The 13936-nt window shown below is 42.4% G+C and overlaps 1 protein-coding gene across 2 annotated transcripts in view; it reads left to right on the forward strand.

Annotated features, from left to right (window-relative positions):
- Positions 1–2380: 2380 nt before the first annotated feature.
- Positions 2381–13936, forward strand: part of PTPN11 (protein tyrosine phosphatase non-receptor type 11) — a 79934-nt gene continuing 68378 nt past the window's right edge. For both annotated transcript variants that reach the window (XM_042961470.1, XM_042961471.1), the window contains exon 1: positions 2381–2590. In XM_042961470.1, coding sequence (XP_042817404.1) covers positions 2577–2590 — 14 coding nt within the window. In that variant the 5' untranslated portion in view covers positions 2381–2576. The remainder of the gene's footprint in view (positions 2591–13936) is intronic.

The raw sequence follows: 13936 nt of genomic DNA on the forward strand, positions 1-13936 counted from the left end.
GCACTTTATAAAAAACAAATCTTTAATGCTTCACCACCTACCTATGTTGTTCCCTCCATTTTACAAGAGAAGGAAACGGAGATACGGAGAAGTCAAATGACTTACTTATGGACACCCAGGCAGGAAGGTTGAGCTTTGGAATCAAGAATTTAACCCCCATATGACACTGTATCTTAGCTTTATAGTGGACTGTGTTCAGTTCTAAGCTAGGATAGGTGTCTTGGGGACCATCTGACCTGGACTGGGAGAATCAGGTAAGTCTTCCCAACCCAGAGGAGATGACTTCTAGTCTGAGATCTGAGGAGTAGACTAGAGTTAATGAGGAATGAGGCCAGAAAGAACCCTCTAGGAAGAGAGAGCAGATTGTTTAAAGGCCCCGTGAGCTGGGAAAGAACATGGTATATTGAGGAGAGCCAAAAGTCACTCAGCAAGCCTGGGTCATAGAGGGGTGGGAAGAAGGGTTGGTAAAAAAAGCAGGGACCAGACTAGGTAGGTTAAAAATTTTTGTGACTTCATCCTAGAAACAGTGAATAGCCATTGAGGTACTCAATGTAGGGAGTGACTAGTTTTGCATTTTAGATTACTCTGGCTATTATCCAAAGGATGGGCTGGAAAGAGCAAATCTGCAGGCCTAAGATCAGCTAGAGTGTTGTTTGAGTCATCTAGGAGGCCAGGACTTAGGGGGTCTGGAAAGAAACAGGTTGGACAACTGCTTGTTGAAGGCCTATGACCTAAATTAAACTGACGTATATTAAAGACAAATTTTATAAGGATTTTTTTTTCCATATCACCAAGGCTGAAACAGAACACTATAAAAGAGTTCTCTGTATAGAAATGGGGAGGGGAACATTGGGAGGAAATAAGAAGATTTTGAAGCTACGTAGATGTGGGTTTGAATTCTGACTCTGCCACTTACTACATCTGTGACCTTTTATGAGTCAGAAGGGCCATCATCAGGGAAAAGCTCTACCCTCTCATTCTGGTCTGAGCCACCATCATCTCTAGCCTGGAATATTACAGTATGTTAGTATTCTGAACTAGTCTGCTTCCAGACTTGCCCTCTTGATCTGATTCTAATAGAGTACCCTTACTTTATTACTTTTACTTTTTTTTTTTTTAAGTTTATTCATTTTTGAGAGACAGATAGAGACAGAGCATGAATGGGGGAGCGGCAAAGAGAGAGGGAGACACAGAATCTGAAGCAGGCTCCAGGCTCGGAGCTGTCAGCACAGAGCCCGCCATGGGGCTTAAACCCACAAACCACGAGATCATGACCTGAGCCAAAGTCAGACGCTTAACCAGCTGAGCCACCCAGGCACCCCTATTACTTTCATTTTTAAAACAGGGATTATAGTCCTTCTCTATTGAAAAATCTTTCAACGACTCTCCATTTTACTGTTCATTTAATAGCCTGTAGGACCCGAGATCATTTCTATCTTGTTCTCACCTTATCTCCTACTGCTCCCTCTTCACCCCTCGCACCTCCTTCTGTGCCCCAGCCAGAGACCTCTTCATAGTTTTTGGAATATAGGAGGCAGCCTGTTGCCTCAGGGATTTTGCACTTGCCTCTCCCTGTGCTTGAAATGCTATTCGCCTGAATTATTCCCGCTGACTGCTCCAGGATCAGATCTTTGCTCAAGTTGTCATCCTCAGTGAAGACTTACCTAACTATCCTATTTAAAATGATAATATAAAGGGGTATGGAGAAAAGACAGGAAAGGAAGATGGAAGTACAGTATTGTCTTGAGTATTTTAGCAGAGATTGTCTTTCCAGTTCACCACTGTATCCCCATAGTTTAAAACTATGGACACCCAGACAGAAAATATTCAACAAATGTTTAACTATAATGATAATCCAGCTAACAATTACAAAGCACTTATTAAATAGGCCAGGGTTAGTCCTAAGCATTTTGTGTATTTAATCTTCACGATAATCCTACGAAGAGAATACAATTATAGTACTACCTTCATTTTACAGAAATGAAGAAATGGAGAAAAGTGAAGCTCAGAGACTCAACAACTGAGGCTCAGCAACTTTCCTAAGGTTACACAGCTAAAAAGTGGAGCGGCGATTTGTGGAACGAAATGAATGAAACTCGGTTTGGCAGTCAGTGCAGGGAAGTGACACGGTGGGAGCGGATGCAACCGGTTCGTGGGAGTGAGCCCCGCAGTGAGGACGCCACGCGCACCTTGCAGCCCAGGTCCAAAGGAGGGTGAAGGGGCTTCGGGAAATGAGTCGCGGCGGCTCCATCGAGCCTACGAACCGCTATTACCAGCCGCTGCTCAGTCCCGGGCGCCCTGGGAGCAGGAAGTGGCGGCGGGCGTCGCGCGGGGTGACGTCACGGCGGCGCCGGCGGCGATAGGCGGGGGAGGAGGAGGAGGAGCGAACCGGGTTTGGGGGGCGGCTGCACAGTCTCCGGGATCCCCAGGCCTGGAGGGGGGTCTGCGCGCGGCCGGCTGGCTCTGCCCCCCGTCCGGTCCCGAGCGGGCCTCCCTCGGGCCAGCCCGATGTGACCGGGCCCAGCGGAACCTGAGTAAGGAGCGGGTCCGTCGCGGAGCCGGAGGGCGGGAGGAACATGACATCGCGGAGGTGAGGAGCCCCGAGGGCCCGGCCCGGGCCTCGGCCCGGCCCCCGCCGCTTTCGATCAGCCCCGCCCGGGAGGGGGCGCCCCGGCCGGGGTTCGGACTCCCGCCGGGGGTCGTGGGGGCAGGCTCTCTCCCAACTTCTAGTCCTCCCTGGGCCGGGGGGCCCGGCGCCACCGTGCCCCCACCTCTCGGGTCCCCATTCATTTCCTGCCTCCCCGAGTTCCGGCTCCCTCAGCCCTGGGGATGCCCGTCAGGACGGGGGCAGGTAGAGCCGCCCGGGGAACCGCGGACGCCAGCGGCCCGGCTCAGCGCCGCATTCCTGACCCATTGCCTCATGAGAATTGCCTCATGGTGATTCCGAAATAACCCCGCTCACTTGGGGAGGCTCCTCGGCCCGGGACGCGGGAGGGGAGAGGAGGGAGTTGCGCGGGGCCAGGCCCCCGACTGTCGAGCCGCTCTGGGTCACGGCCTCTCGCGCGCGTTTGGGGGCTTCACTCAGGAACTTGACCCCTCTTTGTGGCTCTTTGCACCTCCTTTCTCCCCCACGCCTCACGTGCCAGAAGTGGAAAAACTGACTGTATCTGCTGCTATTAGAAGTATTTCCTTCCTCCGCGGTCTTCGCTTTGGGAGATGGGAGGGAAGGGAGCTGTATCTGTAGTTAATCCTTAACCACAACCTTACAAGTCAGGTAACGTTAATCCCTCCCGTTTTACGGGTGTGGAAACTGAGGCTTAGAAGTTACATGCTAGTAAATGACAGGATTTGCACCTAAGAGTCAGGAGGATTAGTGAATTAATGAGATCCTTTGAAAGTTCAGAGTAATAATACGACTAATAGCTAACATTTATTTAGTTGTTACTGTAAACCAAATACATTTAATCCTCACTATAACCCTATGAGAAGAGGAATTATTTCTCTTATTATTATCATTACTATTATCCTGGTTCTAAAGATGAGTAAACTGATTTTCAGAAGTTAGGCAACTTGCCTGAGCTCACTCGACCAATAAGTGGTGGAGCCAGAATCTCTGCTATTAATCACCATGTTGCTATTATTATTTTATAACTATTGTTAATCATTTGTGAGCCTTATTTTGTTGGTAAACTGTAGCGTGACTTACTGTTTTCAGATAATGGTCCTTTTATTTTGTATTGCCACTCTTTATTACGATTCACACATAAGACCCATTGTTTGGTCTTTTCCTTTATTGTCTTGTAATGATCACTGTCTTAGACATTTCAAAACTGTCTCAAGCTGTTGGGGCTATTTGAATGAGAGAACTTTCAAAATATTAGGAATGTCTTCTCGAAATACACCTGCACATTTTTCATTCGTGGAAGGAAAAGAGGGAGAGAAAAGAAAACCATAAACTCTTAGGAAGTGAGTGACTTGGACAGGTCTCTTGGCAAGTGCTTACAGATCTGGGTAATATGTAACTGCGTTTCAACAGAACAGTGGATAGCCTCAAATGTTCTAATTCTTTAGGGAGCTTTTAAATAAAACAGTTGTCTATTCTTTAATCTGTCAAATAGCCATTGAACCTTTTGTTCCTTGTGTCTGCTCTTCCAGACAAGTAAGGATCTGCTTCTTTAGGAGACAAAAAGACTGGGGGTTGGGAGTGGGGAAGGGGCCGGGTGGTAATAGACCCTACATTGTCCAGCTTGTTAGCGTAGAAGCAGGGAAGTGCTGTAGCCAAAGCAGCAAGTGGAGAGATCATTCCTTTTCTCTGGCCCCCATCTATTATCGAGAAGAAACGTGTGCCACCTAAAAAGTCAGATTGGGAATTATTTATTATTTCTTCAGGCTGTAGGTCTCTTTTATTATTTTTAACCAGCTTTATTAAGGTATAAGTGACACGCAATAAGTTGCGTACTTTTAAGTGTTCAATTTGATGTTTTGACGTGTGCATACGCTCCTGAAACCATCACCACAGTGAAGGTAATGAACGTATCCATCGTCCCTTGTGATGTTTCCTTGTGTCCTTTTTAATCCCTTCCTTGTCAAGTGACCGCTGTTCTTCTTTCTGTCAGGACACATTAGTTTGTACTTCCTAGAATTTTATATAAATGGAACTTTATGTCTGGTTTCTTATGCTCAGCATAATTATGTGGAGATTCATGTTGTAGCATGCATCAAAAGTTCATTTCTCTTTATTGCTTGGTAACACTCCATTGTGTGGGTGTCTTACTGTTTGCTTATCCATCCACCTGTTGATGGACCATTTGGGTTGTTCTGGAGTTTGGCTCTCACAAACAAAGCTGCTGTGAATGTACAAGAGGTATTTAACAAAATACCTGTTGGGGTGGGGGGAATGGCTGGATCATACAGTAGATGTATAATTCACTTTTTTCAGAAATTGCTAAACTGTTTACATTCCCACCAGTAGCATATGAGAGTTACAGTTACCCCACATCTCTGTCAACACTTGGTATGGTCAGTTTTTAAATGTTAACCATTTTAGTGGGTGTATCCTGGTATCTCATTGTAGTTCTAATTAGTATTTTTCTTGGTGACTAATAATGTTGATCATCTTTTCATGTGCTGTTTTTGCCATCTGTATATCTTCCTTGGTGACGTGTCTAATCGGCCCAACTATTTTCCTCCATATTTATTTAGTTGTTTTTTTGAATTGAGATTCAAGAATTCTTTATTCTGGGGTGTCTGAGTGGCTCAGTCGGTTGAGCGTCCAACTTCAGCTCAGGTCATGATCTCACAGTCCATGAGTTCGAGCCCCGCGTCGGGCTCTGTGCTGACAGCTCAGAGCCTGGAGCCTGTTTCAGATTCTGTGTCTCTCTCTCTCTCTGCCCCTCCCCTGCTCACTGTCTCTCTCTCTTTCTCTCTCTCAAAAATAAATAAACATTAAAAAAATAAAAAAAATTCTTTATTCTGGATACAAGTTCTTTATCAGAATTGCAAATATTTTCTTTTAGTTTGTGGCTTGTCTTTTCATTTTTTACCAGTCTCTTTTGAAGAGCAGAGGTTTTTAATTTTGATGAAGTCCAGTTTATCAATTTTTTTTAATGGATCATGCTGAGGAAGCTTTGCTTAACCCAAGGCCTCAAATGTTTTTTAAAAGGCTTTAGGTTTATGATCCACTTTGAGTTAATTTTTGTATATTGTGAGGTGTGGAGACGTGTGTGTGTGTGTGTGTGTGTGTGTGTGTGTGTGTGTTTGTATACATTTTGCGTATGGATGTCCAGTGGTTCTAGTGCTATTTGTTCAAAAGACTGTCTTTCTCGAATTCACACCTTTGTTGAAAATCTGTTGTCCATTTATGTGTGGATCTGTTTCTGGACTCCATTCTATGTTATTGATCTCGTCGTCTGTCCTTATGCCAATACCACATAGTCTTGATTATCGTGGTTTTATTATAAGGTTTGAAATCAGCGTTAGTCTTCCAGCTTTGTTGTTCTTTTTCAAATTATTTTTAATAACCTCAGTATTAATTTAGTCAACAAATAGTTATTGAACCAGGCCAGATAAAGCCGGAAGACTGGCAACGATGCTATTCTTTTGGTCGAGAGAGAGAAAAGAAACATGAATGAATGTCACAATTTCGGGTAGTAAAAACTGCCGGGAGGAATAAAAAACAACAAAGGGGGATAATGTAGTTCGTTTGATGAGTTTAGGAATGATCTTTCTGAGGCGATGATCATATGAGTTGATTTCTGAACGACCAATACTATTCTCAATTTTGTTTTGCTTGCTTAATTTAAATCAAAATAATTCTTTGCGGTGTGTTTAGGATTTAGATTTTGTATACATTCAGTAATTAAAATGTAAGTATATTCAGTATACTGATATTTCTCAACATCACAGGTAGGGAAATGAAGGCAGTGAATAATGAAATGACTCCCTCCTCCCCCCATAATTTAGTGGTCGTAGTACCGAATTTAGCTTTTGAGGTTGCTTGTGTGCCTGATTTCTGCCTTGTTCAGCTGACAAAACCGTCTGTATTCTCCAAGCCCTCTTTCAGCATATGGCACATCCTTTACATTTGCTTTTTTGTTTTTCTGAAAGATAGTGTACAGTGACTTGAGCCGAGAGGAGCTACATAGGAGCAGAAAATGTAGCTCCTTCTCACACTCCAGGCTTTTGGTTTATCTGTTGCAGGTCAAGTACATTTTGTCCCAGGCTCTCCCTGGTGGCCATGTTTGTTTATCTCCCGTGGGAGTAAATAAACTTGCCTTGCTGAAAAATGACAGTTCTGTGCCTTTCCAATTGCGACCGGGATGTCTTTATTAGTGTTGTGTCCCTGTGTAAGCTCAGGGTTTTGACCAGAGCTGCTCAAATGCAGGGGCCACCGCTAAGATTACTTACCCTTCTTGTACATGGTCAGTGTGGAGCCTGTTGGAGAGTCGCACAAGATCCTGAAAAAGCAGAGCCAGCTCGTGCTTGTGATTGTTACTAGCGGGCCTTAGTGGACTTTGTTAGGCAGCCACCGAACAATAGGACGCTGTGCTTATTCCTCTTTCCCTTTGGGACTCAGACAGCACTTGCCATCCAGTGTGGACGTTTCTGAGGCAAGGCAGATACTGCCTTACCTTTAAGGCAAGGCAAATACTGATGCTCTGTAGGAGTTGTGTACTGCAGCCAAGGCTTTAAGACCCCGAACTGGATTCAAACGGCCTAAACTGCAGCTCGGTTCACGACTGAGTTTTGGAGCGTTGTGTGTGTTTCGTAAACTTGCGTGTGCTGCGGTCCTTGACAACGCTGAAACATGGATGGTACTATTCATGTTTGCAAGGAGCATTGAATTCAGAGAGGTAGACAGACTTGTGTGCCGATGTCAAATGGGTTTGATAAAGCTAGTATTAAACTGAAATAGAAATTTATTCGTATAGAATATTCTGTTTAGGATACATACGTTCTCGTATGCTGATATATACATATATACATGCTGTAGGTCTGCCTATACTGAATACATACATATATATGTACAAATACACACACACACACACACACATATAATATGTTTATTGTAAAGATAATGCATTCTAGATTCCAGTCTTTATCATCTCATCGAGCCATTCTATTGAAATGTTGATCCACTCACTCAAGAACTATTGTGAGATTACTATTCGCCAGGCGCTGTGCTAGGCCCTGGGTGGGTGTTTGGGCATTGGGAAACAGCAAGTATGCAAGTGTTGAGGTGGGGAAGTTCTTGGAGCACTTTAAGAGCAAAAGGGAGCCTGGGGAGGTAGGTGGGGACTGGACCACATAGGAACTTGTAAAGTCTTCAAATGTCATGTGGACCATGGAGAGGAGTTTGGATTGTATTTTAAGAGCAGTGTAAAGCCATAGAAGGATGTGATCAGGGGAGTGGCATGAGCTGGTCAGTTTAAAAATATCCTTCTGGCTAGCGTGAAGGAAGGGTTGTAGGAGACACGAGTGGACTCAGGGAGAGCAGACGAGTGAGAGAGAGGCTTTGAACTAGGGTAGCAACCATTTGTAGAAAGACTTGGAGGCAGTTTGCTTTTATTGCCTTGTCATCAGAGCCATGATGCTGACCAGTGAAATTCCATGAGAAGATATTATAAAGACAGAGCTATCCACGATCCACTACCATTAAAAAGCTGCCTTAACAACTTTTTTTCTAGCTTCTGTTACTTAGAATGCTGGTCCCTATTGACTGCCCTTTCTTCATGACTTATCCTTTTCCTACAGGATATTAAAATTTAATTAGAAAAGAGGAATATTCTTGTAATCTGCAGGAAGTACCAAACTATAAACTTTCTCCCCAAGGACAAAGATAATGATTTTTTTTTTTTTTTTTTTTTTTGGAGCAGCTGGTACAAAAGATATACCCAGTGTCACTTTATATTTAGTCAAGAAACTGAAATTAGACTTTGGATCCCTAGTTTACTCTTCTTAGCATGACAGTCTTGAGAATAAGTTCCTGAAATTATTGGCCTGCTTGACTGTTGCCCCACACCCCTGGGGGAAGAGGGTGCATAGATAAAACAAAAAATTCAGCATCATTGTATTTTCTTTTTGGTTCGTCAGCATTTCTTTTTTCTTTTTTTTTTTTTTTTAAACTCACTTGACATAAATAAGTTCCTAGCCTCAGAGAGCGAAGGCTTTGTAGAATATGTGTTCACTAACAGGGGGTGGGGGGGTTAGATTTCTGGTGTGATTTCCCAGAAAATCGTGTGGGTTTGTAAACTCTCCTGCAGGCAGGGATTCTGTCTTTTGTTTCTTGAGGCTCACTCAGTCTCATGTGTTTTAGGCATTTTGTTTTTAGACACCGGTTTGTGGCTCTTTTTTCACAAGTGGTGGTGGTGGTGTGTGTGTATGTGCACACACATACACGCTCTCAGCTCTTTCTAAGGGATGGGTGGTCCCTGTCTAGAACACGTATGACCTGAGATCCTTAGTAAATAATAACGCCAGAAGATGGCCAGTTAGAAGGGATCATCAGGGGCTGACAGGTGTGCAGGTGTTAGAATGAGCAAAAGGGGGACACTCTTCCTTCCCTCTCTCCTTCCCATGTGACTTTTTCTCTATCCCCCTTTTCCCCATGTATTTTATCCTCCCCCCCAAATTCTGTCAACAGCCATTCATCAAATGCCTACTATATATATACAAGGGAGGACTGGAAATTTATCTGTTTCATCTCATCTTGTCTGGACCCACGATATTAATCACCTTGTTGATTAACTCAAATGGAGTTATAGTAATTTGTCTCCTGTAGTACAGATGCATTTGCATTACCTTTTTTTTTTTTTTTTTTTTGGTAGACTAAACTCTGCCATTTACATCCACATCAGGTGGAAGATGGGGCCAGGCATAGAGATGTGTGGCCTTAGTACCTAATAGTTCAAGTGTTTATAATCCTTGAGGACAGCCCTGTAATACTAATTTTATTAATTCTACTGTTTGTCTTTACCCTCATTAAGAACTAAGGGATTGAGTGAACTCTAACTTCTCCTTATTTGTGATAAGCATGCTGCACATCCCAGAATTGTCAGTGGTTGGACACAAATATTAACTATAAGTGGGAAAAAGTTTTCAGTGATTACCAGTGCTTTTCGGAAAAAACAGCTCAGGAAAAAGAGTTTAAAATATATCAAAGCTTAAGTAGATAGGGTATGGACTAGCACTTTTAATTTCTAATTATATGCTATTTGAAATAATGTAGGGACAGCCCTTGAACCTTGAAGTTAAGTTTATTAAAAGGCAGTGCAACATAAATGATATATACGTCAACAGGGCCTGTTGTGATACTGACATAATTATGCATGAGATGAATCTTTCCTGCTATGTTCCACCAGTAATAATAATGATAACAAAGGTGATAGCCAATGTGTATTAAACTCTTGCTGTGTCCAGCCTTTGTGCTAAGTGCTGGTTACCGAGTTTCCTCTGTAAACATCACCCTCCTCTGTTGACTCTTAATAACATGATAGGCATACTTGTAAGTTGTAAATGAAATAATAGTTTATTTAATAAAGGGGTAAAGAGACCACCATCCAACGGCCACATCTCCTGTTGCCAGTCTACCTGATGGGTCGGGTGGTGTTTACCAGGCTTCACCTTCAGCAGCAGAAGTCACTTTTGTAATGTCTTTTGCGTCCTCAGCATCAGCAGGTACTCTGTAAGCATTATTCCTGTAAAATATGCAAAGGTGAGAGCATGCGGTTACAATAGGACAATGTGTGGGTTTAGATCCTGCTGTTAGAAATTTTTAGAAATAAGTAGCCGAAGGTAATGGTTAAAAGTTTGATTTCTGGAGTTTCAGAATTGGCACATGGCATTCAGTAAGTGTAGCAGTAATTTTAATCAGCCATGACGGATGAAAGCAAATACTGTGTTGCTTTGTCCTTGCTATCAGGGCTAGTTCACAACTGCTGAAGAAAGGTATGTGTAATAAACGTGGAGAGATCTTTATTTTACAATTTGTAAGTTCTTATTTAAATATATAATATTTTTGGTAGTAAAACGATAAATCTGTCTTCTTTCTGTCCCCATACTCTATCTCCATGTGAATTCTCCTCTCTGTCTTGCTTATTTTCTTCTCTCTGTCATCCCTGTTTTGGTACCTAGCACAGCCAGCTTCGGGGGTGTAGGGATGGAGAACTTACTGATGATGTAAGTCATGCTGGTAACTGTAGCAAATGGATATTTCAGAAAAATTTTAAAGAATTTTTACTTACTTGGGATTCATTTCAAACTTAGAGAAAAGTTACAAGAATAAAAATAGTACAAAGAATACACATATAGATGGCGTACCATTTACCCAGACTCAGTACTGTTAACTTTTCATCCCATTTGCTTTATGTTCTGTGTCTGTAAATACACGTATATAATATTTTATAATCTTGCCCCAAACATTTGAGGGTAAATTACATATATCATAGTCCTTTACCCTTAAATACTTCAGTGCATATTTTCTTTAAAAAAAAATTTTTTTTTTTTTTTGGGGGCGCCTGGGTGGCTCAGTCGGTTAAGCGGCCGACTTCGGCTCAGGTCATGATCTCGCGGTCCGTGAGTTCGAGCCCCGCATCGGGCTCTGTGCTGACAGCTCAGAGCCTGGAACCTGTTTCAGATTCTGTGTCTCCCTCTCTCTGACCCTCCCCCGTTCATGCTCTGTCTCTCTCTGTCTCAAAAATAAGTAAACGTTAAAAAAAAAAATTAAAAAAATTTTTTTCACGTTTATATATTATTGAGAGACAGAGACAGAGCATGAGCAGGGGAGGGATAGAGAGAGGAGGAGACAGAATCTGAAGCAAGCTCTGGCACAGAGCCTGACGCAGGGCTCGAACCCACCAACTGTGAGATCATGACCTGAGGCGAAGTGGGATGTTTAACTGACTGAGCCACCCAGGCGCCCCTTCAGTGCATATTTTCTAAGAATAAAGTTATCCTTGGGGCGCCTTGGTGATTCAGTCGGTTAAGTGTCTGACATCGGCTCAGGTCACGAAACTCAGGTTTGTGAGTTTGAGCCCAGTGTTGGGCTCTTGTGCCGACAGCTCAGAGCCTGGAGCCTGCTTCGGATTCTGGGTCTCCCTCTCTCTCTCCCCCCCTCCCCTGTTCATACTCTCTCTCTCCCTCAAAATAAACATTAAGAATAAAGTTATCATTTAAAAAATTTTTAAGTGTATTTATTTATTTTGAGAGAGAGAAAGAGAGAGCGTGAGCACACATGTGCAGGGGAGGGGCAGAGAGAGAGAGGGAGAGAGAGAATCCCAAGCAGGCTCCACACTGTCAGTGCACAGCCCGACATGAAGCTCCATTGTGAATGGTGAGATCATGACCTGAGCCAAAATCAAGAATTACACACTTACCCAACTGAGCCATCCAGGCACCCCTTTTTAATTTTTAACTGTAGTAATTTTACCATTGATAATAATCCTTTTGTCTAACCTGTTATATTGTAGCTGTGCCAGTTGACCCAATAATGTCCTTTATAGATTTTTTTTCCTCTTCTAGTATAGGATCCAGTTGTATTTAGCTGTTAGATCTCTTAAATCTGGAATACTTCTATAGCCTTTTGTCTTTTTTTTTTTAAGTTGATTTGTTAATTTTTAAGAGAGAGAGACAGAGGGGATGAGGGAGGGAGGGGGAGAGAGAGAGAGAGAACCCCATGCAAGTTCTGCACTGCCAGCACAGAGCCTGATTCAGGGCTTGAACTCACAACCTGTGAGATCATGACCTGACCCGAAATCAAGAGTCTGATTGATGCTTAACTAACTGAGCCACCTGGGTGCCCCATACAGCCTTTGTCCTTTATGCTAGTGATTTTTGGGAAAAATACATCTCTCCCTTCCCCTTTTAAAATAGAAGATTTCTCATTTTGGATTTGTCTGATATATCATCATTATTAGATATTAGCCTGAGTACTATGTAGGTGATAACTGTGTCCTTCTTGGGATATCATATCTGGAAGTACACAATGTCCATTGATGACGTTGGTCATCATCAGTGATCACCTGGTTAAGAGTTTGTGCATTTTCTCCTTGTATAAAATATTTTCTCTCTTGTAACTAATTAGCAATTGATGAGGAGACAGTGTGAAACCATGCCTGCCTGTATCCTGCTCCCCTTGGGTTTCCCCCTATATTTAGCATCCATTGATGATAGTTTGCATATACAGTCTTTACTGTGATGCTTGCTAATTGCATACCAGAAACATTTAAAGTTATGCTTTAACTTTTTACAAGCAGTAGCTTTTTAAAAACAAATGTTTTTTTACACATTTTGAAATATTTCTTTCCAAATTAAAGTGCAAGATGGGGAAACAAACTTGTGCCTTATCCTGACCTTTTTCAATCCAAATAATTAGGAAGGGAAAGAAAATTTAGTATTTTACATTTTTTTCATGCTATGATGGCTGGGCTTATTTCATGTTTAGAAAAATGCAACTCATGGGCGCCTAGGTGGCCCAGTCGATTAAACGTCCAACTTCGACTCTGGTCATGATCTTGTGGCTCTTGAGTTTGAGCCCTGCATCTGGCTCTGTGCTGACAGCTCAGAGCCTGGAGCCTGCTTCGGATTCTGTGTCTCCCTTTGTCTGCCCCTCCCCTGCTTGTATTCTGTCTCTGTCTCTCTCTCCGAAAGGGGGGGGGGGAAGGAAAGAAAAATGCAACTCATATTAGTGAGTAAAAATACATTTCTTTCAAGGGTTTTTTTTTTTTTTGGTATTTCTTTATTTATTTTTTGTGGATTTATTGAAGGGAAAAACAAATCCAGAACATAGGTGTGATTTAAAAAAAAATACATTTAATAGAACAAAATTATATTTTCTTTTGACTCCTACTAAATTAAACAACGCTTAAAACTAAACAGTTGATATTCTATCCACCACAGCCTTGGTAGAATGGTTGCCAAACTTTGTAGAGATGTTTATGACTTTGGTTCTTTCCCTCTAATGTCCCGGTTAAATGTAAAATTTCATTGCTTTAAATGGGATCTGTTTATAGGGCTACCCAATGTGGTCTGCTTTAGCTTGTAGTCCCGTAGAAAGAACCCTGAGCAGCTGTGTTTTTTTTTTTTTTAATGTGTATCTATTACCATGGTTATGAACACCTGCACGTTTACAGGTGAGGGGCCCAGAGAACAAAGCTGGGTGAAGGGCTGTATAGGTGCCAGAGTGGTAACAGAGACGAAGAGAAGTAGACTGAGTGTTCTTTCCCCACTGATGTTAACGTAGTTAAAATATCAAAACGTAGTGTTTTCAAGTGCATGAGGGGGTTTTAATAAGTTTTTGTCTTATGCGCTGGGGCTGTGGACATTTGCTTTGGAAATTCTTATTAAAATTGCCATAGCGTACAGATTGGGGAAGATAAACTCCTTAGCGCTACAAATTGGCTAAGAATTGATTGCTAGAAATAATCATCTTTTTCTTCAA

Source organism: Panthera tigris, chromosome D3, assembly GCF_018350195.1.
Source record: "Panthera tigris isolate Pti1 chromosome D3, P.tigris_Pti1_mat1.1, whole genome shotgun sequence".
Lineage (NCBI taxonomy): Eukaryota > Metazoa > Chordata > Mammalia > Carnivora > Felidae > Panthera > Panthera tigris.